This window comes from Phytophthora sojae, assembly GCF_000149755.1.
Source record: "Phytophthora sojae unplaced genomic scaffold PHYSOscaffold_2, whole genome shotgun sequence".
Classification (NCBI taxonomy): domain Eukaryota; phylum Oomycota; class Peronosporomycetes; order Peronosporales; family Peronosporaceae; genus Phytophthora; species Phytophthora sojae.
This window is the reverse complement of record NW_009258116.1, coordinates 10,645,043-10,670,722: the sequence shown is the minus strand read 5'-3', so window position 1 is coordinate 10,670,722 and position 25,680 is coordinate 10,645,043. Positions and strand designations below refer to the sequence as shown.

Sequence of the window (25,680 nt, the reverse complement as noted above, 5' to 3'; positions counted from 1 at the left end):
ACAAACACGAACAGCTTTTCGTCAGCGATACGAGGCAACACGAAGTCGGTGATATCAACGAGTCTCACCAATCATTGGTCCTCATAGCCAGACAGGACGAGACCACACCACCCAAATGAATCCAAACGACACTCCATTCCACAGGATTCAGAGACGCCGCAAAGCTTAGTACGCAGGTAGATTTGCCAACCCCCGCGGGGCCCATAACGAAAGGCCTCTTGTTTCCTGTGACCACATCGTTTCTCAAGTAGGTCCACAAATCATTCACCCCAGAACGACGGTACAGCATCAAGTCGCGACCCGAAAACAAACCGCACGCTCTCAGTAGTGCTGCAGGCAGCTTCACATACTTATCGTTGTTGTCAATATCGATCCTAGGGACGGCCACAAGTTTGTTGATCTTTGGCTCGTAAGCCTCCACTCCAGTTGTCCAACGAGATCGCTTGTTGGGCACGAACTTCTCAGGCAGCTTTACTAGCACGTGGATCTGGTCGTTGGCTGGTGGATTCATACCCTGCCACCTGAACTTGACGTCTGATCCGCCCAGGAGCTCTTTGTAGCGTTTTGATAGCATCCGGTATCTCTCCATTCTGCAACTGCCTCGCAACTTCTGAGCTGGCCCCGAGCCACGCGTCGCCATCCTTCGCTAGGAAGAGGTGCAGTCTGGCAGCGTCGACATCCTTGAGATTATTCGGTCTCTTTGCCTTAATGGCCTTCTTTAGCTCATACACGGGCAGGCCCTCGTCGATGACGATGGAGATCGTGCTCCCTTCTTGGATGATCACGCAGGTCAGCCGCGCCATCTTTCAGATTCTCGAATGAGAAAATAACGAGAAGAGTCGGTCGTCGTACTTCACCGGAACACAAACCAGAGTTGTTAGGGCGATACGACTGCAGGTGCAAATCAGTATAAAAATGCATGCTCCGCTATCGGTTATAAACGAACGAATCATTAACGTATCGGAACGTACCGTTAACTTTAAAAACGCTTGGATATTATATTATCCAGCGGCGTGTTGCTTGAGTCTTTTAGGGTCGACATTCGTGTGACACGATCGATCGGATGTCGCTCGACCATGACTCCAAACATAACTACGGTTGTGTTTGCAGTACATGTATGTTCAACGATGTTACATCGGTGTCGCCACGTTCAAGTCATGGAACGACACCCACGAACACCCACGAGTTTAAGAGGCGGCCCCTAAGAATGTACCTATAACTGGATTTCTCCGAGAAGACGCATATTTAGGTACCAGAAAGAGACTACTAGTGCAGACACAAGAGGTATCATTGGATAGGTCTTACTACCACTAGGTCAACGGTGATGCTTAGAGCTGCACTAGTGCTCCAGTTCACGAGAAATGAGCACGTGAAGTTTGCCATTCATGCGACTCTTCGACATAAATTACGGTAGGTAATGCCTTTCATATGCAAGTTATTTATGATAATGTGCGAGTGATATTTATCAGCTATAGAGATCGACGAAAGTTGTAGACACTGCTAAACGGCTTCTGCTTGGAAATCCGCTGCGTAGATGTCTTCCCTGCAGATTGGGTGCGTGGCCATCACCGAAGTAATCTATTGGACACGTATTTTTCAGCGCGACCTTTCGCGGTACGAAAGCCTGCACTCAAAATTGACTACGTCTAAGTATGGCATCTTGCAGAAGAACGTAAATGCTGATGAAGCAGAGGGGTCTCCGCGCTGAAACGCGTCAATTACTCCTTTTAGGTATTGATGTATCCCGTTCCGAACTATGGCGTTGATCTGACAAGCACAGGACAAAACGAATTTATCAGTTTCTCGGTAATATTGGACACCGTTAGGGGCCGCGCCTGTTAAATTGAAGTCGTGGGTCTTCAAACGATGCTGGTCTCGTTTCAACCATTCTGCACGTGCTCGTTTCAACCATTCTGCAGGTGCATACGTACCGTTACCACCGCATTCAAGCCTTGACGTTGGTTGCATATTATTGCAAGATAGCTAAGGCATAGCGCGGACCAGTACATGCTCGCGTAAGGGCTTGAGATAGTTGGCAGTGCATGCTTTCATGGTTTCGGAACTTGGTAGCAAACCCGAATAAAGACAAAAGCACCAACTGCTGAAATTTAAGGATTCTTCGCTCTAACCAAAGAACCTCGGGCAGAACTGCTAGGCACATTTAAGATAAATTAACTTCAAACCTAGAATCAAAACTACATGATAAAATCCAGAGCTTCTCCGTGCTTTAGCACGGCTTAGTTAAGAAAACCACAAGTAAAATATTGAAATTGTTACTACAACATGGACATTGTCTGAGAAAACACCCTAGTCTGAACTGCAGCGTGTGATCAAGGTGTTGTTATGCTGCCGAATCTGCAGTCCCGTAGTCACTTCCCTTTCTGCTGCTGCTACTGCTCCGGCTGCTGCTGGTTGTACTCGGAACCTCGATGAGTTTTGTAAACTCATTAATCTCGGGTAACGATCCCTGCTGTAGCAGAGCTCCGTGCGACGGAGAGATACGACCCTGGTGGAACGAGAAATCACTGAGCGGGGGAGTGATCGTGGACTTCCCCGAAGAAGTCTGTGACGCAGGAAAAGCGAACTCCGAAAGGCGTGTCAGAGTTGTTCCTCCCGACACGAAGTAATACTGACTGCGGATCAGCACCGTGAGCTCCTCCTCAATCTGTAACAGCCTCGCCTCAAGGTCGATATCGTTCGCGTCGAGGCCAAAGGGGCATTCAATCTCCATGGCAACTTCATCAGCCATGAAGAGGAAAGTTCCCCACATAAGCACCCACAGCGGCGTGTACAACCCCGACCGCGGAACAATGACGAACGTGTAAAGCAGCATGTACGCCGTCAGCAGGAACTGAAGGTACTGCATGTAGTTGAACGGGATCGGGACGTTGGCGATGTTGAAGACGGTAGTGTACAGATTGGGTAGTCGCGCGAGTTTGATCTGCAGATTGTTTGAGTTGGGCGGCGTCAAGTGTCCGCGGTTCGTGGCGACCTGCACGAGTCTCTTGAGCCAGAGCTCCGTGATGGTAGCACGGAGTTTGTGAGGCGTCCGACGGACAATTGCCCGGTAGGACTCCTGATCTTCGACCTTGAGTTTGTGCTCCGACCCGCAGGCGTACAGCTCATCGTACTCAGCGTCTGTCAGGACACCAGCCTCCTTGAGCTTGTCAATGCCGTCCACACCGCGGCAGTCGTGAAACACGATGGCAATGTACAGAAACACCAACCGGCGCAGCTCCGTGAAGAACGTGCACTTCTCGAGGACGTCTTGGGGGATAGTCGAAGCCTTGAAGTCCACTGACGGGCGACGTTTTCGAGCATCTTCGCGCTTGGTTGCTTCAGTGTCTTGCACGTCGGTGTGCTCTGGCGCCTCCCTCTTGATGGTAGTGCTTACGAACGCGCACCCAGAGGCAACAATGTCCCGCGCTGCCTCTGACAGGGAGCCGACTGCTACCACACCCGCGCGCCACTGCGTAAACGCCGAATTCATGCGGAACGACACGATGAGGCCCAGGAACGTGTTGAACACCGTCAGCGAGTCCGTGAACGCCGTCGATTCGCGCGTAGGAACCACAAACGGGTGGTAGCGGTTCACGACAGCGACAACAAGTGCGAACATCGCCATGATGAGCGCGCGCACTGGAGCCTGGCCGTTCAACGCCGACCCATGCCAACGCATCAGCACTCCCCACAAGTGAGTCGTGTCATAGTAGATCATCCTTCAGCTTGAATGGAGAGGAACGCGCTGCTGGGAGTTTTCAACACTGGTCAAAGTTTGTCGGGTACGAAGTGGGAGAGCTTTACTGGAGGCACTTGCACTCACGGCGACGCGTGATAGTCATACATCTGACGGAATAAGGACGCAACCCCAGCTGGAGTGTCCGCATATCAATCAAGTCGATGCCGTTGCCTTCACGAAAGCACACACCACTGTAAAGCTGGTCATCACAGTCACACTTGGTTTATAGCGATCCAGATACCACAGTAGCGTGGCAGCAATGATGCATGGATGATTCTCGTCCTCTTCGGGCTCATCCTGCCGAAGGTCTCCAATTTTCACCATCGCTTGAAAAGTTTTGGCGGGAATCAATGAATCATCTCTTTCACGCTACCGGCTGGATGGGCTTGGGGGGCAACCTGGTATTCTGCACACCGTTCTGGCCACTGTAAAATGGGGGCATGGTGCTCCCTCGCTGATGCCATGCGCTTCACTGATGCGTAAAGTTTGCGCCGCCGGTGTGCTGGAAATCATGTTCATTCTGGAAAGCGCGTTCAAGTACGGACTGACCAAACATGATTTACTACGACACGTCCCGACTGTGGGGTGTGCTGTTCCGTTGGCACGGATCGGCGCTGAATGGCCAAGCGCCGATGCGCGCGTTCTTCATGGCGATGATCGCGCTGGCCGTCGCCCTCACTAACCACTATCACCCATTCGTGGTGGCTACTCGCAACTCGACGGCGTTCACGGATTCCTTGACCGTGTTCAACACGTTTCTCGGTCTCATCATCTCGTTCCGGTTGAACTCGGCCTTCACGCAATGGCGCGCGGGTATGGTGGCCATGGGGGCGCTGTCCGAGGCGGCGAGAGAGATCGTGAGCTCTGGATGCGCATACGTGAGCACGACCATCAAGGAGGAGCTCAAGGAGCGCGACGTGGGGGACACCAACGACGAAGCCATTGCTGACGCAGCCAAGCGCGCAGGACGGACGTTGGAGGAGGAGATTGAGCTGGGCAAGAAGCGCAAGCACATGGGAGGGGTGAAGCACCACAAGAAGCAGCCGATTCCGCGTGACGTCCTTGAGAAGTGCACCTTCTTCACGGAGCTCCGGCGTCTGGTGTTCCTGTACATCGCCATCGTCTTCCACGATTGTCGCGGTCGTGACGGTATCGACAAACTCAAGGACTCGGGTGTGTTGACTGATGCGGAGTACGACGAGCTGTACGCGTGTGGCTCGGAGCACAAGAAGCAGGTGAAGGACAAGGAATCGTACCGTGCTCTGGTGCGTCGTACGCCTCACAAGCTGCGCGCCACCATCACCGAGCTCTGGCTGAAGCGGTTGGTGCAGGTTGCAACTCGCCGTGGTCACCTCACGCTGCCTAACGCGAACAACCTGCAGATCAAGATCGCCCAGCTGCCGAACCTGTACACGACCGTCTTCAACATCGCCAACGTTCCCATCCCGTTCAACTACATGCAGTACCTGCAGTTCCTGCTGACCGCTTACATGCTGCTCTACACGTTCGTTATCGTGCCGAACTCGGGACTGTATACGCCGATTTGGGTGTTCCTGTGGGGCACATTCCTCTTCATGGCTGATGAAGTCGCTATGGAGATTGAATGTCCCTTTGGCCTGGACGCGAACGATATCGATCTTGAGGCGAGGCTGCTACAGATTGAAGAGGAGCTCACGGTGCTGATCCGCAGTCAGTATTACTTTGTTACTGGCGGTGCGAGCCTCTCTCACATTCCCGAGAACTCGGAAGACGGATCTTGGCGTCAAGTGCCGTACGCCAAGCTGCAATCAAAGCCGATGATCACAGAGGCTTTCTCGTTCCACCAAGGGCGACTATCGCCCTCGAACATGGCGATGGTGCAGCAAGACTCGCTACCCGAGATCAACGAGTTCACGACTCTGATCCAAGATCCAACCAAGATCAAGGACGAGAAGGAAGGCAGCGCGTACGGCTCGACTGATGGGGTGGCGTAGGGATGATTTCCACCTTCTAGCTCTCCGTAGTCAGGAGACAGCAGCCGTGAACACATTATGTCAACGCGTAAGAACAAGTTGGCCGTGCTGGTATAACAAAATGTGGTAGCTGTTGTAAGTGAAATGTGTTGGTTCACTATACCAAAGTTAGTGTCGAGTTTCGAATATTGCTAAAGAGAAGAATGTTCAGTTTTTGCTGGTGTCTACTCGTCAGCGGTGATGCTTTTTGTTGATTGCCGCTTCTTGATTCGCCTTTTTCTCTTTGATAGCCTGCTCCTGTTGTCGGCAATCCGTGGTCCGTGAAGCACCTTGACTCGAGCGACTACATTCTCAATTTCCAATCTTTTGCCAAAGCCGACCACAAGTTCTTCGTCGAAATCGACCTGCAAGCTAACAAGTTTGCTTTTGACCCCCACCACGACGAACTCGAGCCTCGACACACAAAAACTTCCTCTCGACTTCGAAAACTTCCTCAGCCACGTGAGACAGTACTCGAGATTAAATCCAACCTTTTTGCCGGAAACTATTTGCACGAAGCGTACCAGGCGGTCTCTCTTGTACAGCAGTATTGCGTTGTAGCTACTCTTGCCTCGCCGACACGGGACGACACACATTGGCTCCTCGTGAATTTGACACGGGATATCATCGTTCATTTGAATGTGACATGGACCCCACCTCCGAGTGTTATCATCGCTATTGCCGAGGATGACGAGACTACCGTCCCGGAGGCTCAAGAAGAATGCCATCTCCAGCATCCAGCCACTCAGCACTGGATCCGAATTGAGTCCATGTGACGACTTTAACCTTTGAATACTGCTTGCTTCGCACTAAAGCAGCATACCGACTGACCACAGATATTATCGTGAGTTCCGACGAGCCCGGCCACGGAAACATGGATCGAAGATACTCGGTAGATGAAAACGATCTGTCCATGGATGGAATAGCACGCTCAAGCAAGTCACATACCTGCTGTGTGTTTAATTGAAACATGTTGCTGCAGGAGCCACCGGCGTAGTAAAACTTGGCATTAATCATCGCGACGCGCTGCTCGATAGATATTTTGCTACACGAAGATTTCGGTTGAAGTAACGGGTCGTCGGCATCGAGATTCTCCAGCACATTCTCAAAACCTTCATCAACTTGAATGGCAGCACTCACCCAGCGTCCATGAACATGCATGAAACTCTTGCGCGCGGGTCAGAATGTCATAGTTAGCTTGCGGTTTCCCACGCCAACTCGTCTGGCACACAAACACGAGCCTCCGTTGCTCCTTCTTCTCTTTCTGGGTGATCCATCCTCGCATTTGGTATTCAGTTTCTCTTTAATCCCAGGAGTCCACCCGGCAACGATCACCAAATGGAATCTCCTTTCGGTCTCTCCAGCGTGGAGAACTTCCGGCAACATCTTCATCTCAGTAACTATGGTCTTGCGTGTGTCTCCGACCAAACGTACACACCAACTCAGCTTCGACCCCTCCCTCACATGGACCCATGTCACCATCCACTTGCTTCGATCGACTGTTGTGGCAAAGGCCATAGCGGTGACCGATTTGCCAGTGCCCGGTGGGTCCATGATCCAGCCGATGTGTGCTTCATCGCACACTTTCTCTTGGAGGAATTTGAATTGATCGTGGAAAGCAGACCGGGAGTAAAGCTTCAGACGCTGGTTTGGCAGTCCTGATTCTTCCAAGTCTTCCTTCTCGAGCCAGAAGTGCGTATCTCGAGGGCTACATGCGTGTACCGGTATTTCCCAGCTTGAAGACTGCCAGTCGAGTTGCTGGTCATTGCCGAACAGAAGTCGCCGTCGAGAGTTCGCAATGCGCAGGATTACTTTGTGTGGAAGTTTCAAGAGTACATAGATCACACGCGCCGTCGGGGCTTCGATGAGAATGTTTCCGGTAGTTGCGCTCAAGTCGATTTCATCGCCCGAAAGAATGGTGGCGATGTCCGCAGGAATTTCACCGGCGAGCAACTGCTTCACGCGCGAATCGTGCGATGCGAGCCACTCTCCGTTCAACCACGCTAGATACAGCGCCACTGTTTCTGGCAAGATCAGCCTCTTCTCCTCTTCGACGAAGCACTCGACGATTTTTTCACGCAACAGACTAGCTGACCAGTGTTTCTCCGCCATGATACAATTGTTACCCCCTGGTACGCCAACAACACAGTAAGAGATCTGCTTCATGATGCTTGTCCGGCCGGGATGAAGGCACATTCACAACTGACCTAACCGACACTTTCATCTGCATGTAGTCAAAATCTATAGGTTTGGCTTCAATCCACAACAGATTGACAAGGTGACTAGAAGATCATGAACTATTGTGCTTTTAACCAGTGTTTTACCCTCTCTGACTTTGCCTTCCCTTAGTATAAGCGCTACTTCCTGCTCTTAGTGAACAAGATTGTGGATAGTGTTGTCAAAGCGCCTTGACCAACTTCCCAGACAATTAGAGACGGTCTGTAGGAGAGATTCACACGCCTGCTCTTCTGAGAACTCTGGCTTGAGGGTCGACACGATATAGTTGATGTCATCGCGACCCGTCAACTCAGGCATATCGGCCGGCACCATCAGCAGCAGCAGCGACACAAGCAAGTGCATGTGCCGCCGCAACACATTGTACGCAATGCTGGCGATATCCACGAAGGTGCCAAAGTCTTTCCCCTGGGTTCCGCCCATCACGTACGCCATTTCTTTCGTGAACACGAAAGGAGAGCGCTCACGAGCCATCCCCATCTAATAAACATACACACGCAATCGATTAGAAATCTAGTGTTCCAGGCTCGTTAAGCAATGAAAACGTACACTGTACTTCAGGTGTCCCAAGAAATGACCGAAGTCAATGTGGAAGTAGCGTCCCGCTGAAGAGATCTGGACAAATACCAAGAGCGAAGTAATTAGCAAGACAAAAGGGATTATTTCTTGAAATCGACTCTGCTCCACAGCCGTAACGTACCATGATGTTGTCGTTGTGGCGGTCACCGATGCCGAGTACGTATGTTGCGATGCAGTAGCCAGCACATGAGCGTGTGAACAAGCTGATGGCTGCCTTGTGGCTTTTGGCATCCGGGTTATTGGCATGAATCCACTCGGCAAAAATCGGATCCTTGAACGACCCCAAAATACCGCCGCGCTTGTGTACATCGGCCGTAGTGACCGAATTGGGCACTATCTGAAGAATACCCGTCATCGGCGAGGTGGCAACACATTTGTACGGCTCCATTGCTAGATCAAGACCTTCTTCACGCCACATTTCGTCCATCAGACGAATCAACTGCAGTGTTAAACAATCCTGGCGTACATCGTCCCCAGCCTTGAACATCACAGTCACAGGATCGCCACCCTCTTCGGCATTCTCAAATACCAACCACAACGGCTTCTTCGCCGAGTCCATCACGCGGCACTTGCTCACGATGATTTTACCCACTTCGATACGAGGGTCAAGCGGCAGCTGGAAAGAACCAGGCAATAGCTCGTTCAGCGCCTCGAGTCCTTGCTGCATTGCGCGCTTCATCTCTGCCGGGCCATCGTTCTTCTTTGCCTTCACGCTCTGGCAAATACGCTCCAGCATTCCACCTTCTGAGAAGAGCTTGTCCTGCAGCTTCAGAATAGCACGCATCTTCGAACTGCACACATCCAAGTACGTGTTCAAGATCGTTCCGTAACGCTCGCGGTACTGCTCATTGTGTGATTCCACCTTCATGCTCCAGAAGAGATCGAAGCCGATTTGGTTCGGGTTCTTAATGGCACGTTCAATCAGCAGCATAACCAGAGGTGACGCGTGGTGGTTCTCATACTTGATCGCTTGGACAAGCTGCGGCAAGAAATAACTGAAGGTCGTATCAGCCATCAGACCGAGCTTCTGCACCGCGAATGTGCGTACACCTTCATTGGCAAACTCGCCATTCAAAAGCTCGATGTAAGCTGCTTGGTGGTCAGGCTCAGCCCAACGCGGTAAGAGTGATAGCGCTTCTTCAGCCTCCATAGGATCGTCCCAGTGAACACAGGACAGCACTCGAGGCAACGCTTGGAATATATCGAGCAACTCCTCGCGGTACATCCACAGCTGAGTCTTCTGGTAGGGGCTGAAGCGATACAGCGGGTCCAACAAAATCAGTTTCCGGAGATCCTTCAGACAGGTGTCATGCTGACCTGAGCTATCACTGGTACAGGAGCCGGAGTCCCGACGCTGCTTTGACGGAGTCGAAATACTAAATCTGCCCAGTTGGTCACTGATGCTTGGTCGTGGGCTTTCTTCAAAGAGCAATTCACCATTGTTCGTCTCTCCAAACGTAATAGTATCGCTGAAAAATGACCCGTTGCTTGCAACAGTCTGAATAGCATTCATCCAGGCCTCGCGAGATTGCTTGGTGTCGGCCGACATTATGTACTCACGCGAGGAGTTCACAGGCCGCACCTTGAAGCACCACGTTTGACGCACCCTTCGCGTACCGCTGTTGACTGGCGCAGTCGTGAATGTTTGGTTCATGTCATCGGCTGTGCTGACACTGCAGTTTTTCAACGAGATCTGCTTGCGGGCTGCTGTCTGATCGTCAGCATAGCTGAGTGAACAGGTGCTCTGGTCCACGATGAACCACCTTCGCCGCCAACGGGTCAAGCTCTTGTAGTTCCCAACCTTCCGGAGCCACCCTTCCTTGTGCAGCATGTTTGACCGACTGCTCTGGACAATACTGGCTCGGTGTGGACGAACACTTGACGCGAGCAAGTCGGTGTCACTCCAGTCAAAAATGACGGGGGCATCGAACTTGCAAAACTCGACCTGGATCAACGGCTCGTTGGGCAACGCCACGTGCGGCACTGGGCCTTGCACACAAGAGTACAGATTATTCAGCATACGAACATACTGCAAGCCTTGCGTAAGCATGCCATCCACCTCGAACGCGTTGATTCCAGTCACGAGCATCTTCTCTTCTTGTCCGTTCGACCTGCCGCCAATAACCTTCTTGATTCCAATCACAGTCAACTCCACACGCATCGTACGTGTAATCTCTGAAATACCAATGTTGAACTTGTGCCACACCGGGTTCGTCCACTCCACGTACAAGAAGTCGTTGCGCTGGGCCTTCAGACGAACATCCGAGGTATCCACGACAGAATTATCAATCAATTGCCCCCCATCGTAAAGCGCGATACGAACCAACACGCTCGCACTAGCCAGCTCAACTTGGGAGATATTGGCCGCTTCACTGGTTCGTTTCAGCACACACGTCGTCCGCGGGATGTTGAGGACGCGGTGGATCCGGATAGCGAAAGGTTCCTGCACCATGACACTGGGGATCGGAGCCTTCTTATCAGGTTGAGTCTGCTCCCAGTCCGTATCGCCCAGCGTCGTCATCTGCAGCGACGCGGATCGATCCGCTTCCAGCGCCTCGTCGACCTGGTTCCCCGTGGCTCTGCTCGCTCTGGAATCCCCTGCCAGCTGCAGGTTGCTGCGGATACTCAGATTCAGCATGGCCGTCTCGCGGATGATGGACTTGTGCACCACCGTCAATCTGATCGTCTTCTTGGTCATCAGACACTCTCGGACGTGCACGTACTCGTTCAGGATGCGGAAGCGGTCGATCATGTAGTCGCGGAAGCCCGTGATCTTGAGCAGGTACTCGGTGGGGTCATACGGCTTGAGCGGTGCCGCATCCAGCGCCTGCTTGTAGCAGTTGAAGATGTGCTCGACGATCTCCCCCACCGTGTCACTCGTGGTCACGGCCATCCTCACGTCCGTAATGGCTTGAGCGTTCACCTCTCTCAGCTGGAACTGCCGCTTGTAGATCACGTGGACGGCTGAGAACTTGACGACTCCACACAGCGCCTTGACCCAGCGATGGTACTCGCTCTCTGACTCGGCCGCGAGCACCCACGTCCTGGCTGTCGTGACCAGGAGGAACCCGTAAGGTTCCGACTTGCTGTCAATGGGCTGCACAGACGACACTCGATCCAGATCAATAAACCCCTTCTCGTAGCTCTTCTTCTCGTCCCGGCTGAGCGGGATGCCGTGCTTCTCGGGCTTCTTGCGGTAGTAGGCCAGCACGCTGCCGTCCAGCTCCATGTAGCGCTTCTTGAAGGCCTTGATGCCCTCGCCGCGCTTGCGCAGCACGCCGCTCACGAGCTTGGAGGGCACGGCGTGCGACACCTGGTGCTGCGAGATGATGAGGTTGGCCGGGATGCGCGCCACGCAGTTGAGGAACTGCGGCGTGTCCAGCGCGAACTTGGTCTGGCCCTTGTGCGCCACCCAGTCGCCGTCCTCGACGCGGAACTCGGGCGTGTTGGCGCGCACCTCGAGGTCCGTGGGGGAGATCTCGGCGTGCGCGCGCTGCAGCAGCTGCCCCACGGCCGAGCGGAAGTAGAGCGACTCCTTGCTGTGGTACAGCCCCGGCACGGGCTGCCAGCGCGGCGCGCCCGCCCCCGTGGCGCCGCGCCCCGCCAGCGGGTTCATGGCCGCGAAGGACGGCACGAGCGAGCTGTCGACGTTGTCGAAGGCCTTGCTGGCCTCGTACGCGGCGTAGGACGAGGCCAGCGACTCGCGGCTGGACGGGCGGCCGAGCATGGGACGCCGGGGGGTAGTGACGTGGTTAAGGAGGAGAGGGGAATCACGCGGTGGCTTCTCTCTGGGGGGCGGCGAGTTGCGCAGTGGCACTTACAGCAATGGTTGAACCCAACGACCTTTGGGTTAACTCTCTTTATAGCAGTGCCTTGGCAGAAGAGTCGAGGGGACGTGAGAGGGTATCTGGATGCTAAAGGGCGCAGAAGAGGCTGTGATATATGATACAGACTCCATTCCGCCAGCCACAACGTCTGGCGTGAAGCTAGACGCAATAGTTTCTGGCCACGGCAGCAGGTCAAGAACAGCGTTAATCGAGGACGATAACACATGGTGCAGGTGTCCACAAGCGTCGTTCGAACGTCCACCATGTTGAAGTTGCCGTGCAAATCCCGATCTTAGTCGCTTCTGGGTGAGCATAACGTGGCTTCTTATTCCTCAGTTACGCGATGGCTTGGTGCAGTGAACGATTGACCTTTGCATTAAGATTATTATTTTGCTTGTGGAGTGCCTCTCTCTCCGCAGACCGAGCGGATGTCAAAGCCCACAGAGTAGTCGTCTTCCTGCCTTGAAGCAATGGGCCGCGGCGTCGCGGGCTTGAGCAGCATGGGGAAGTGGTCGCGCGAGGTGAGCGCGACGGCCACGCCCTCGCGGTGGATCTGCTCGGCCGCCTTCTGCTTCTTGCGGATCTCGACGAGCTTCTTCATGCCGCTGTCGCGGTTCCAGGAGCCCGTGAGCGTCTTGCGGAGCTCCTCGCGGTCGTGCGCCTGCTTCTTCTCGATCGCGTCGAGCTCGTTGCGTATGCGGCGCAGGAACTGCTGGTCGTCCTGCAGCAGCTTCTCCTTGGTGTGGATACGGTCCTGCTCCTTGGTCGAGATCTGGTCCTGCAGCTGGTGCTTGAGCTGCTCCTTGACGCGGGTCAGATAGCGCTGGTCGTCGTATCCCTGGCGCGTGTGCTCGCTCTCGGAGAAGAAGGTGCTGGCCTTCGGGTCCGTCGTGCGGCGCTCGTGCTTCTCGACCGCGAGGGCATCGTCGCGCTGCTGCATTTGCACGCGCAGGTGCCGCTGCAAGTCCTCCGCGCACATGCGGCGCGTCTTGTGCTCGAGCGCCATCGTGTCCAAGTCGCGCCGTTGCTGCAGCTGCTGGTCGAACGCATACTTGGCCTCGAGATCCACGTCGTTGGCCAGCTTCGAGATGTGGCGCTTAAAGGCCGACTCCATCACGCGGTGCTTGGCCGAGCGATCGCTGGCGGTTGAGCCCGGAGAGAGCAGCGCGTCGTACATTTGCAGTTCTTCTTCGATGCTAACATCGCCGCCGATGATGTTTTCGGGGTCGCTGCGGTTCGTGGGCAGCGCTTCCAGGTCGTCGGTCGGGAACGCGATGTTGGAGGCAGCAGCTCTTCTCGCGCCTTCGTTCTTGTCGGGAGGTGGGAACGCCTCGTTATAGTCGACGACATCTTCCGGCGAGATGTCGAACTCCTCGAGGTTGCCGAGAGTCGACGGCGGGCTGCTGATCATCGAGCGCGTGATCTGGTCTTCGAGTGCGCGCGGGAATTTGAGCGGGTCGAACAGCACGGAGACGCAGCGGTTCTTGGCGATCAACCGGCCGAAGTTAAAGGCTATGGACATGGGAACGCCAGTGCTCGCTACCATGCCGATCTTCTGCACCATGTCGCGAATGGCGCAGAAGACCAGGTCCTTGGTGAGGTTGTGCGAGAACTTGATGGCGATCTTGGTGAAGTTGATGTCTTCCAGCGACGCCAAGTTGGCGCTGGGCAGCGGTGGCCGTCGCTGAGAGAGCCCGTAAGTCTTGATGAAGGTGTCGGACAGGAAGAATATGGGGCGCAGCTTGGGCTGGTTGCGCGAGTTCGTGAAGGTCTCCCACGTGATGGTCGCAAATGTTGCAATGTGAACGCCCTGAACCAGCAGCACACGCAACGTCAATGTAAATGCAACAACTACAGCTGCATGTACCAAGCAATACACCGCACCTTGCCCTGGTTGAAGCGCGACTCGATCCAGTCATTGAAGGCGCGCCAAACATCTTCCAGCGTCTCGCGTTTCCTGTCGGCGGCGCATTTCGTGCGCGACAGCCGCGTACTACAGTCGTTCAGCAAGTGCTTGAGCGTGTACAGCGACATCGCGCCGACGCTCCTGCAGCCAAGAGCCTTCGACTACTGCGTGGCGGGCGACAAGGACGGATTGACCAGGCCAGGAACAACCAAGCAAGCGTGTCATGCTTCAACTTAGCGTCGCACTATTCTTGGGAGGACGGGACACTAATAGCCTCAACGGGGTTATGGTAAAGTCGACGAGTCTGCAGGAAAAGTCTTCTTTTCATCAGAACTTGGGGCACGCAGCGCCTCTGACCGGATCTCGTGATCTCCACGTAACACGAGGCGCTGATGAATGGCATCAAAGCAGCAATACGTTGAGTGAACTTCATCTCTCTTCCCTTGTAAATTATGATTATGGTACACCTTGGCATTCTCCTCCTCCCTCTTCTCCTCCAAACTCTAAGATACGAACATCGCGGCGCAACATAAAGCTTCCATGGTCACTCCTTCAGGTAGAAGGAGCTAGATTCCACCTCCTTCAGGTAGAATGGGTGAAATCCCCAGCCCTTTCATGTAGAACAAGCCAAAGCTTAAATGTCCAGCACACGCAGCGTGAGCCGCCGCGACATGGCGATCTCGGACGACTCCATCATCATGCGGTAGATGCGTTTCTCGCTGCAGCCGGCCTTGGTGAGCATCGTGACGCGCTCCAGGGGCTTGAGCCAGCGCACCTTGCGGCGCCGCTGCGTGCGCTTGGGCGCAGCGGAGGAATCCTTCGTCTTCTTGGTCGTCCTTGGTGGCGCGGGCGTCACGTCGTCCTCCTCCATGTCGTCGCGCTCCATCATGGCGGCATCGTCCAGCGGCGTGCTCCACACACTGCGCGGCTTCCAGGCCAGGCCGATAGACGGCCCGCCGTGCTTGGGCACCGCGCTCCCGCCCAGGCCCACGCCGAACTCGTAGACGGTGACGGTCGACCAGCGCACGCTCTTCTTCATTTTCTCGTCGAGGCTTGGTGGGGTGGGGTACGCAGGTGCTCAGGTCCCTTGGGGCTTCTTGACGCGTCTCCTCTGAGGGGGGTTTTCCAAATGGAGGGAGGCGGTGGCCTGCTGTTCTTTCACACACGACGATCATGGTGAAGCCGCGAAAGCCTCGATGCATCCATCCATTCGTCGAAAGTCTATGGGACTCACTATGGGCGTCGACTCTGCCCCCGTTCCCGCATCACTCTCGAGATAGCTGCAAGGAGGGGGGATGACCCGTACGCGTTGCCCGCTCAGTACTAACCGTCCCAAAATAGAAAGATGTCGCCCCGCCTGTTGTGAAGGAACCAGACCAACACCTAAGTCGGTTTTTGCACGACGCCATTCGACGAAAGTGCCATGGCGTTGCTGTATTGTGCATGCATGGTTGAGATTGAGGCCAGATGGGGGGTTTGTGGCGTCGGCGTCGAGGAAATGCTGCTATTCCAGCTATTCGCGGCCCAGTTGGAACGGTCTAGATTCGGCATTGCGCCCGCAACGGCCGCGCGTCACCCCAGCCGGCACCTTGACGCTGCCGCCGTCGCCAGCGCTGGCAATCCGCACGGTGACCAGGTACAGGTCGCGCCTCAGCATGGAGAAGGCCGTAACGACGCAGCCGCTGCTGCAGACGACGTCCTCCTGCGTGAACTCGTCCACGGGCTCGCTGAAGTGGACCTCGACGCGCCGGATTTCGCTAGCAGCGCCCCTGGTGGCCGCAGATGAGCCCGTGGCGACGAGACGAAGGATGACTTGAGGACAGGCATCGCCTGCATCGCGACCGAGCAGCACAGGAATGAGCTCTTCTTCATGGAGGCTGTACCTGAAAGACTGGCCTGCTCGACACGCTACCTACTGCAAGTACAGTACCTTGCAGTAGGGCCCGAACCTTCATGCGGTCAACAGGGTCCGCGCAGGCGAGGCCCGCCACGTCGATGGCACGCACGCCGTCGCACAACAGATCCCTACGACAACATACCACGGGGAACGACGCCCCTGCCTAAGCTCAACCGGGCCGTCCAATTCCGCTCCGTAAGGAGCAGCTGACGTACTTGTCGGCGCCGCGACGCAGCAGGAGCTTGACGATTTGGTGGCGCCCGAACAAGCTGGCGACGTACAGAGCGGTCCGCTGCTCGCCATTGAGAGCAATTAGCCACCACCAGGATGCCTAAAATCCTAGCTATTGTCTTCAACCTGGTGGTTGCCCTGCCATCAACAGCAACGCCGGCTTAGTGGAGAAAGTAACAGGTGAGCACTGCCCTCGACGGCGCCACTTACGAAGACCTATCCAGCCGCAGCCGCATGGGGCAAAGGAGCACGTGTGCTTGTTAGCAAGAGCTCCGGCCCATCAGCTCCGAAGCTACCGCTTGATACATAGCGACAGTGGGCCCACCTTGGTGAACACAGCCGCCGGGTGTTCAGCGATGAAGCGCTGCACCTGGTCCACCTGGTTGTCGCGGACAGCGCGGTAAAAGCCATCAAGACCAGGTGTCGCCGCGTCGCGGGTGTTGATGTCCTCGCCGCCACCGCCGTACTTCTGGCTCCACCACAGTACGTTGCCGCGGCTCAGCGGCGGCGTAGTGCTCGGACTCCTCCTCCTTGCCGCGCTGCTCATGGTCGGGTGCAAGATGCAAGTTGCCGCGTCGTTTCGTGATGAGCGCATGTTGCGCAGGCGCAACATTACCCTCGCTTCAGTGACCTCAAAATATGTACGTAATCAATTCCTCGATTGAGCCACAATCAGCTGGCGGCGGCTTGCAGCTGGGCGCGCAGTGCCTCCAGATTCGAGCAAGCATACATGTATCGGCACGAAGCCATCGGGCCTGCTGCGGCGTGTTTATCCCTGCGCGGAGACCGATCACGATCACGGACGCCTGAAGCGACAATTGCAATGACATCACAAAGTCTTAGCGATGAATCTTAATCTCGAGAATAAGTTCTCGACAGGTTTTCGAACGTGAACCCACCTTCGTCAATGCGAGCCAAGCTCCTAGGCGTCGGCTCAAGCCCTCTCGTTTTCGCTAGCGGGTTCCGCACCCACATTGTGTGTGTAACTTAGTTTTGCAGGAAAGAGCAACGAATTAACCCGCGGGGTAGGTGTATTATATTGGTAAAACCTGGCGATTAGCTAAGACCGCGCATGCGGGAAGGCTGCGAGGGGAAGAAGGAAATTTTGCACCGAGGCCAACAACGGGCCCAGCCACACAGCGCCGCGGCGGAAGAGAGCGAGCTTTCCGCCCCACCAGCAGAGCCCAAGTAACACTAGCGCGCGGCGGGCGTCTGCCATCGTCCATCGACCGATCACTGGCCCGCAGCTCCAGGAAGCAGCAGCAGCAGCGGCGGCGGATAAGCCACCTACGGTAAATGTCGTCGCAATGCTGCATACCGCGGTTAACACCACCTAACCGTTTAGGCTAGTGCTAACCTTATTGTGTCTGTCTTCCCCCTAATAATTGCGACCTTTATTAGATGTTTAGCTTAAACCCGCGGCAGTCCATGTCGTCGGTGCTGCAGTCGAGCGGCAGCGGCGGCGGCAGCGCGTCGCGGCTCAGCACGGCGTCGTCCTTCATCTCGGCGGCCTACAACAGCTACGAGAGCGGCGCGAACTTCCGCAACGTGGACGCGTCGCTCGTGCCGTCCTTCGAGGCGCTGAACCCGTACGCCAAGGCCGGGCGCAGCATGATGGGCGACGACAAGCGCTGGCAGCCCGTGCCCGACCTGTTCCACTCGAAGGAGTCGCTGTACTTCCGCTCGGCCGTGGGGAAGGTGCTCAAGAAGGCGCACGAGGAGATCTCCCCCGCCGAGCTCGAGGTGCGCGCCAACACGCCGGAGTTCAAGGTGGAGGAGACGGACTGGATTGCCCACAACTCGAACCAGAAGAACCAGTTCGCGCTCATCACGCCGCTCAAGACCGTGGCGCGGATCCCCGCCAACCTCATCATCTCGGACGAACCCATCTCGCTCACGCAGCCCATTGCCAACCACATGGGGGGCTACCTACGCAAGAAAGGAGAGAAAAACAAGGCGCTGAAGAAGAGGTACATGGAGCTGAATGGCAGCGTGCTGGCCTACTACAAGAAGAAGCCCGAGAAGAACGGCATCCCGCTCAGCAGAGACGAGAAGAAGACGCTGGAGAGGGGACGCATCGATCTGGACCGAGTCACGTCGCTGCAGCCTATGGAGTCCAAGGCGGAGCCGTACGGTATCCTGTTGGTGACGACGGCGCGTACGTGGGCGATTTGTGCCGACTCGGAGCCCGAGTACCAGCGCTGGCTGAAGGCGCTGTGCGACGTGGTGAAGTTCAGCGCCGTGCACGTCACATACAAGCGCATGTTCCAGCTGCAGGAAGTGAGCGCCAAGGCCATTACCGATGTGAGGATGGTGGTGACTACTGGTGATACCGTGGGCCAGATCGTGGAGCACATTTTCAACTGCTACGAGCAGGCGCTGGATGCGGCGCCGCTGAAGCCGTACAATCCCGCTGAGTACCGACTGAAGATCACCGGTTATCGCGACTACATGATCGACAGGTTCCGCGTGCTGAACGAGTACATGCACGTGCGCGAGTGTCTGCTGACGAAGAAGACGATTCGACTGACTGTGATCCACGAATCGGTTATCCAGGAGACGGCGATGATGAACCTGAGCATTGGGAGGGATTTACCCGTTAGCACGGGATCGATGAACAACCTCGTGAACCAGTTTGCTGATATGTTTGATGGTGGCGAGAGAGCGACCTCCTTGCAGATGACAACGCTGGGTGATGAGTGGGAGCGACCGTCGACGGTGGGAAACCCGTCGCTGCCCAGTGGAATTATTCAGCAGCCGTTTGCTATTCGCATTCGTCGTGTGCTGAACATTCCGCGGACTACGTGCGTAAGGAAGAGGTCGAGCGAAGAGGCCATTGTGACCCGAGTCCCGTTGACCAGCTCGAGCGTGATCGTTCGCATTGAGCTGTACGATGGAGGCCAACTGCTTGAAAATGCTGTGATTGACACGTCGGACGTTCGCTTGAAGGCGCAGAGGAATGACTTGCTGTACGCCGAGTGGGAAGACCCGGTGTGGCACAAGTTCAATATCGATATTTGCAACGTGACGCGCACGATGCGCGTTCAACTGACGGTTTTGGGCGTGAAGAAGATTGTCGGCAATTCGGCTTCGAACATGGACGCGACTGAGGAGAAGATGCTGGTGACGGGTGTGAATGCGTTCGAGGTGGATGATACGCTTACGCAGGGTCAGCAGTACGTGCACATGTACAACAACCTGCACACTTGCATTCAAGGACCTGTGCCTCATGTGACGCTGCCCAACGAGCCCATGATCCAGGTGGAGTTCTCCAAGTTTGATGCACCGATCAAGTTCGACTGGAACGATGATGATGCATCGTCTATGAGTGACCGCTCTCACCGACGCAGCATCGTCGCTACCAGCCGGTCTGTGATGTTGCGCAAGGAAGGATGGCTGCAGAAAGTGGGCAACTTTTCGTCATTAACGCGTTGGCGTCGTCGTTGGTTTGTTGTGGACCAAAGCACCTGCACGCTGAGCTACGCGGACGATGAGACAGCTCCTCGTAAGCTTATCACTCTGCGCAACTGCTCCGTTACGACTGCTGATGACATGAACCAGAAGTTCACGACCGCTCCTGTGAACAAGGGTACGCGCAAGCTTCGCCAGACTTGGTGCTTCAAGGTTCGTCCGATGGGTTCTTCTCGTGATTACATCATTTCTGCTGAAACGAAGCAAGATCGCGAAGAGTGGATGCTGGCGATCCAAACCGTTGCGAAGGGTGACTCGAGTATTAGTGACTTTGGCAGCGCCAATGGAAGCTTTGAGGAGTCGAGTGCTTCAGTACCTGTTGTTGAAAGCCCCCGTGGAGAGGAAAACAAAGAACAGCTTGACGGCAGGAACATTTTGGAGAGTGTCGCACAGGACCGACGCGATTCGACGTCTCGCAGCAGTGGACACAGCTCAACTCAGCGTGAACCCGAGCTGAATGAACTGCGTAAGCTCATCTTGCTGGATCCACTGTACCGATTCAGCCCGTACCAGAAGGAGCAGCTGTGGATGCACCGTGAAGAATTTATCGACATCCCTGCGGCCCTTCCTCGTATTCTCTCGTGCGTTCACTGGGACGACCGCGATGAATGCGAAGAGGCATTGAAGCTGCTTCCACGCTGGTCTGTCCCTGAGCATCAGGCAGCTTACATCGAGTTGTTGAACGGTGAATTTGCGAACGAAGGAGTGCGTACCTTTGCTGTGAAGAAGCTAGGCCAGATGGCTGACACGACCTTCAGCTACTTCTTGCCGCAACTGGTGCAGGCTATCAAGTTTGAGAACCACCACGTCTCGCCCCTTGCCATGCTTCTCATTGAGCGTGCCATCAAGAATCCGAACCAAATTGGCTTCGATCTCTTCTGGAGTATGAAGGTGGAGTCGCACAACGACCAGTATCGCGAGCGCTACGGAACGATCTTGAACGCGTACCTGGACGTCTGTAGCTCAAAGATGCGTGCTATTCTGAAGCTGCAGGACAAGCTTTTCTCGGAGGGTGGAATGCTGGAGCGTATTTGCCAGAGCGTGAAGGCGAAGAAGAAGGACGGCGCTGCCGAGATGAAGCGAGCAATGCAGCAAGGACTCGAGGCGCTGAACGAGCTATTGCCTGGTTCTTTCCAGCTGCCGCTTGATCCTCGTATTGAAGTGGGTAAAATCATCGTGAGCAAGTGCCGCGTGATGGACTCGGCGAAGAAGCCGTTGTGGTTGGTATTTGAGAATGCCGAAGAGGGTGGCGATCCTGTGACTGTGATGTTCAAGGCTGGGGACGATGTACGCCAGGATTGTTTAACACTGCAGTTGATCCGTCTGATGGATGAAATGTGGCGAGATGAGGGTCTGGATTTGGCGATGGAGCCGTACAAATGTGTTGCCACCTCGCCAATGACGGGTATCCTTCAAATGGTGCCCAACTCGGTCACGACGGCCGAGGTGCACAGGCGTGATGGTATGATGGGCACCTTTAAGGATCCTAGTTTCTCCGACTGGATTCGTGCGAATAACCCTGATCCCAGGAGCCACAAGGCTGCTGTGGATCTGTTCGGCCGCTCGGCGGCAGGTTACTGTGTGGCGACGTGCGTTCTTGGCATCGGTGATCGCCACAACGACAACATCATGGTACGTTCGAACTGAATCTGCGAAACTCTTGTTACTTTTAGCAGTGTCCTAACTGTTTGTATTTCTACTACTTTAGATTGCTGTGTCCGGACGCTACTTCCACATTGATTTCGGTCACTTCCTGGGTCACCTGAAGTACTACAAGGTATGTTTCCGATTGCTAACCCCCCCCCCTTCTAGTCCAGGGCTAACCGATTGTCTTTTCGTGAACTTTGCTCAGCTGGGAATTCGTCGCGAGCGTACACCTTTCGTCTTCACAAATGAAATGGCCTACGTGCTCGGTGGAGTAGAAGGAAAGGACTTTGCGAAGTTCGTCGACACAGCCTGCACGGCGTACTGTGTGCTGCGAAGACACATGCACCTCTTGGTGTCTCTGCTGCTCTTGATGGTGCCCGCAGACATGCCGGAGCTCACAGGGCGTGATGACATCAACCACATCGTGACAACACTAGCACCGGAGGTGTCGGACGAACGCGCCCGCGAGTCCTTCGAGCAGACAATTCATTTCTGCCTCGACAGTCGGTTCAAGCGCTTCGACAACTACATGCACAACATCGCCCACGCGTTTACATAAGGCGTCAACGCGCCTATCCGGGTGCGTTGAGGCCTGGTGCTGGCATGCGCGTGCAGATCGAAGAAATAAGTAAATCGCAGCCAAGAGTGAGTACCAGCGCGAGAGTGCAGGCCAACCGGATGGATCCTTGTGCTCTTCGCGCTCCGGGTGAAGATAAAGAAGCAACAGTACTCTTCGAAGACGGCAAAGGCTGCAGAATGTCGTGGTTGTTGCTACCAGATTCGTTTGGATGGGTTCGACGTAGCGTAGCTACAGTGTATTGTTAATATTCAGAGTCCACTTGCGGCAAGACATGCGTCGTTTGTTCTGGCTAAACGCCAGCGTTTCTCTAATGCTTGAGGGTCCTGATCATGTGCTTTCGCAGTGCACTGGCAGTGTCCGCAATGATAGCGCTGCGGCTTCTACGCAGAGACGCCACCATTGAAGCCAACCCCGATCGTTCCACGTCCGAACGTTCCATTCTCACCTCGTTAAGCAACTGATGCAACATGCCAACGATCTCGTCCTCGTGTTCTTCAGGTCCGGTCACATGAAGTCGCAATAGTTTGGCTGCAAACGCGGCCAGGTCGCCCACCTTGTAGCCTCCCTCGTCTTCCTTCGTTGCCGCGCCTTGGTTACTAGGCTCGTCTTGGTCCGCCTCTGCAGTCTCCTCGTCACTATATGAAGCCTTGACGACCTTGCGAGGTGCTTCAGGCTCGGTCTCCACCAACTTTCGCTTGCTGCCTGCTCCTAGTTGGACGGCTTCATCGATTGGAGGTCGAGCGACTAGGAGTATTTGGATGGTCTTCTCTGGGGCACAGATGTTGACAGAAGAAGTTGGGTCGACCGGGTCACCGGACAAGATGGTTTGGATGTCTTCGGGGATTTCTCCGGCGTTCAGCTGCTTCACACGTTCGTCTTGAGTCTGCAGCCACGAACCATTGATTTGGGCCAGATACAGCTCCACGCAGTCTGCCGGACACTGGATCCGCTTTTTCTCGTCGTCTCGGTTCACTTCGTCAATGAACGCCCGTCGCAACGTCCCCAATCGAGCATTGTCCTCGACTTCCACGCAGATGACGCCGCCGCGATGACCCACAAGTACCCCGGCGAAGAACTTCATCGCGAAAATGGGGTGGCGAACCCACAAAAATGAATACCGGAAAAATGCTTATATTTCAGTGTTTTTGTTTTGTATTGTGAGCGTTAGCGCTTGGTGAATACTTATGTAAGTGATCGACACTATCCAAGTGTTTTAGGCTAGAAAAAAAGAAACACGTTTATGAAGATTTCTTTGGCAAGTGCCATGTAAATGGTAATACCTTCCACCGTTCCTGATCATGTCGTTCAAATTGACCTGAGTCGACACCCACTTCAGAGTGCGCTACAAAAGGTAAACACTTGATGGCTGGTCTAGTGGGTATCGATTGTATTCGATCAGCAGGAACGCAGATGATAGAATTGGACTCTGAAAGAGTGAAGTTTAGCGATCTATGCGCTCGAATGATGTGTTCCGAAATGGCCCCCTGAGCTCGTCTATCTTTTCATTTGAAAGTTTGCGTGGGGAATGAAGAGTCTTATTATTTTAACGGTCGGGTCAGGATTGCGAAGAGGAAATGACGATTCAGGCCCTAAAAGAAGAGCTCCACGAGGATCTTGAAGTCAATCCTGATGAGATCGAGCTGCTCCTCGCGAAACGAGGAACGTGGCTCAAGTGCAGTTGGAGCGAGATCAAGTGGCTGGAGCGAGGTAATATGCTCAGTTCAATCACGGAGCTCCTGGTTGACGACAAGAAGATGGACCCGCAGCGTAAAGTGGGGGGGGTCGGCTTCCGGGGCTTTGAGGAAATCGAGCAAGACGAAATCCACGTTCTCATGAAGCTCCCAGAGCGCGTCGTGCAAGCCGAATTGCGATGGTTCGAGAAAGTTCGCCGCCTGCAAGAGGGTACGCACAGCATTTGTATATATGCACAAGCTCTATCCTTTACTAACATGAATGTTGCGGCAGAAAATGAGTGCGTCAAAGGCCAATGCTGCGGTTTTGACGTTTTGTTCCTGCTGCCATGGAATTGGTTCTTCAGCCGACGACCCTCACAACCGCTTAGCAATTAGCATGGAGGTTATCGGAGGGCTAATGCATAATGACACTCTTGGTCGTTCTTACACCGTCAAGTCTCAATAAAATACTCCTTGGCGATTAAACGCTGAATGAACTAGCCAAAGTTCGACCAAGTTGCAGGTTTGCCCTCTCGCCCAACCGTTGTAGACACGGATGACTTGCGGTCGTACCAATTGCTGAACTGGCGGCCCACAAGCACGCCTGCGAAGAAATTCATCACGAAAATGGGGTGCAGTGTAAGTGCGGTTTTTCATTATTGACTAGTTTCCATTTCGATAATGTTATTGCATATATTATAAAATGTGAAGCTGCCAAATACTATTGCCGTTTGCAGATATTTTGGTCAACGCATGCTTATTATCTCGTTAATAATCTCGATTTTAATCCATCCAGCTCTTAATTAAGACCTAGGTCTGATTTATATATCTCGCCAGTACGGTCTAAGATCCGAGCTTGGGGCTCTGTTTTCTCGACCAAGGCGCTTTTCTACGACTTGGAAACGCAGAAATGCCATTCTAGACGGGCCAAACCGAGTTTCTGGGCCTAAAAGCGGCCCCCAGCAAAGCATAAAGCTAAATCAGCCCTCGCCTATCTCGTGTCCACTCATATTAAGAGACAGGCGTGGTCTATTTTAGAGGTCTATTTTAGAGGGCAAGTATTTGCAAGCGGCAATACATGTACACTTGTACATCATTGATTGATAGTGTTCAGCACAGCGTCTTCGCGATATTGTAACAATGGGAAGTGGGGCGCCGGCACAAAAGGGGGTGGACTATGTTGATCGAACAGTACCGCTTCAAGTGCTGTCGTCGTCACCCAGCTGTGTCGTATGAATAGAATAATAATGCATTGCTACTACTCTATTCCATACTACAGTCCGTGCAGTGAAAAGAGTGGCTTCTGAAATTTTGTATGCAGAACCAGAAGCTCACTACCGGTTAAACTCGTTTAGTAACTAATGCATGGCGTTTTTTTAGCAAAAATATTAGTTTGGTTTGTTTCTGACGCTGTATTATGAAATGATAAAATGAAATGAAAATAATCCTTCCGAAATGCAATTCAGAGAGAGAGAGAGAGAGAGAGAGAGAGAGAGAGATCACGAGAATGCAATGTATCCCCACTAAATGGAAAGTAGCTGACGAGAGAATTAGAAAAAGGTTTTCTGAGTGTGAGTGTAAGTAAGTGGTAAACCACCTTTTTCTTTAGTGACACTCAAAAAGGACGTCATGAATAAAATGCTAGAAAAATGACAAACTTTATGCAGATTACTTGGTAAGTGCCATGTAAACGGTGACGCCTTCCATCGATTACTGTCAAAACTGGTGAGTAGTGGCATGTTGTCGTTGTCGTTGCCGCTGCAGGCATCGGACCTTGTCGGTACCGAATTCAAACATATAGCAGCAGCATCCTCCGGCGTAGCGATACTTTGCATCCACCATTGCTTCGCGCATAGCCAAAACATTATCTTGCTTCCCTCCATCTCCATTATCACCCTCCCCTT

General features: G+C 54.1%; 11 protein-coding genes across 11 annotated transcripts; 3 read left to right on the top strand and 8 right to left on the bottom strand.

Moving 5' to 3' along the window:
* Window positions 1–554: 554 nt before the first annotated feature.
* Window positions 555–803, bottom strand: PHYSODRAFT_401091 (hypothetical protein; the record flags this gene model as incomplete). The annotated part of the gene is made up of 1 exon (XM_009523151.1): window positions 555–803. A coding segment is annotated over one exon (249 nt), but the record flags the coding sequence as incomplete, so codon positions are not given.
* A 1,479-nt stretch (window positions 804–2,282) lies between these two features.
* Window positions 2,283–3,718, bottom strand: PHYSODRAFT_540712 (hypothetical protein; the record flags this gene model as incomplete). The annotated part of the gene is made up of 2 exons (XM_009523150.1): window positions 2,283–3,286; window positions 3,395–3,718. The coding sequence occupies 2 exons, from the start codon at window positions 3,716–3,718 to the stop codon at window positions 2,342–2,344; spliced, it is 1,269 nt and encodes a 422-aa protein (XP_009521445.1). The 3' UTR covers window positions 2,283–2,341.
* A 668-nt stretch (window positions 3,719–4,386) lies between these two features.
* PHYSODRAFT_487500 (hypothetical protein) lies at window positions 4,387–5,712 on the top strand (the record flags this gene model as incomplete). Its single annotated transcript, XM_009523149.1, has 1 exon — window positions 4,387–5,712. One exon carries the CDS (start codon window positions 4,387–4,389, stop codon window positions 5,710–5,712), a length of 1,326 nt encoding a protein of 441 aa, XP_009521444.1.
* Window positions 5,713–5,915: 203 nt separating this feature from the next.
* PHYSODRAFT_297519 (hypothetical protein) lies at window positions 5,916–7,896 on the bottom strand (the record flags this gene model as incomplete). The annotated part of the gene is made up of 4 exons (XM_009523148.1): window positions 5,916–6,532; window positions 6,562–6,637; window positions 6,679–6,897; window positions 7,165–7,896. The coding sequence occupies 4 exons, from the start codon at window positions 7,894–7,896 to the stop codon at window positions 5,916–5,918; spliced, it is 1,644 nt and encodes a 547-aa protein (XP_009521443.1).
* Window positions 7,897–8,100: 204 nt separating this feature from the next.
* PHYSODRAFT_354122 (phosphatidylinositol 3 and 4-kinase-like protein) lies at window positions 8,101–12,271 on the bottom strand (the record flags this gene model as incomplete). Its single annotated transcript, XM_009523147.1, has 3 exons — window positions 8,101–8,445; window positions 8,515–8,580; window positions 8,666–12,271. The coding sequence occupies 3 exons, from the start codon at window positions 12,269–12,271 to the stop codon at window positions 8,101–8,103; spliced, it is 4,017 nt and encodes a 1,338-aa protein (XP_009521442.1).
* A 485-nt stretch (window positions 12,272–12,756) lies between these two features.
* PHYSODRAFT_486375 (hypothetical protein) lies at window positions 12,757–14,405 on the bottom strand (the record flags this gene model as incomplete). Its single annotated transcript, XM_009523146.1, has 2 exons — window positions 12,757–14,181; window positions 14,256–14,405. The coding sequence occupies 2 exons, from the start codon at window positions 14,403–14,405 to the stop codon at window positions 12,757–12,759; spliced, it is 1,575 nt and encodes a 524-aa protein (XP_009521441.1).
* Window positions 14,406–14,782: 377 nt separating this feature from the next.
* PHYSODRAFT_285162 (hypothetical protein) lies at window positions 14,783–15,322 on the bottom strand. Its single transcript, XM_009523145.1, has one exon. The coding sequence runs from the start codon at window positions 15,314–15,316 to the stop codon at window positions 14,912–14,914; it is 405 nt and encodes a 134-aa protein (XP_009521440.1). The 5' UTR covers window positions 15,317–15,322; the 3' UTR covers window positions 14,783–14,911.
* A 468-nt stretch (window positions 15,323–15,790) lies between these two features.
* PHYSODRAFT_297516 (hypothetical protein) lies at window positions 15,791–17,000 on the bottom strand (the record flags this gene model as incomplete). Its single annotated transcript, XM_009523144.1, has 5 exons — window positions 15,791–16,185; window positions 16,208–16,302; window positions 16,390–16,505; window positions 16,616–16,621; window positions 16,731–17,000. 5 exons carry the CDS (start codon window positions 16,998–17,000, stop codon window positions 15,791–15,793), a joined length of 882 nt encoding a protein of 293 aa, XP_009521439.1.
* Window positions 17,001–17,806: 806 nt separating this feature from the next.
* PHYSODRAFT_354120 (phosphatidylinositol 3 and 4-kinase-like protein) lies at window positions 17,807–22,178 on the top strand (the record flags this gene model as incomplete). The annotated part of the gene is made up of 3 exons (XM_009523143.1): window positions 17,807–21,508; window positions 21,585–21,653; window positions 21,729–22,178. 3 exons carry the CDS (start codon window positions 17,807–17,809, stop codon window positions 22,080–22,082), a joined length of 4,125 nt encoding a protein of 1,374 aa, XP_009521438.1. The 3' UTR covers window positions 22,083–22,178.
* Window positions 22,179–22,410: 232 nt separating this feature from the next.
* On the bottom strand, window positions 22,411–23,184 carry PHYSODRAFT_297514 (hypothetical protein; the record flags this gene model as incomplete). The annotated part of the gene is made up of 1 exon (XM_009523142.1): window positions 22,411–23,184. One exon carries the CDS (start codon window positions 23,182–23,184, stop codon window positions 22,411–22,413), a length of 774 nt encoding a protein of 257 aa, XP_009521437.1.
* Window positions 23,185–23,677: 493 nt separating this feature from the next.
* On the top strand, window positions 23,678–24,172 carry PHYSODRAFT_297513 (hypothetical protein; the record flags this gene model as incomplete). Its single annotated transcript, XM_009523141.1, has 1 exon — window positions 23,678–24,172. One exon carries the CDS (start codon window positions 23,678–23,680, stop codon window positions 24,170–24,172), a length of 495 nt encoding a protein of 164 aa, XP_009521436.1.
* Between the last annotated feature and the right edge of the window lie 1,508 nt (window positions 24,173–25,680).

What these genes read in the sequence shown, in the direction of transcription:
- PHYSODRAFT_285162 (XM_009523145.1), bottom strand. Translation starts at nt 15,316, where the DNA reads ATGAAGAAGAGCGTGCGCTGGTCGACCGTCACCGTCTACGAGTTCGGC.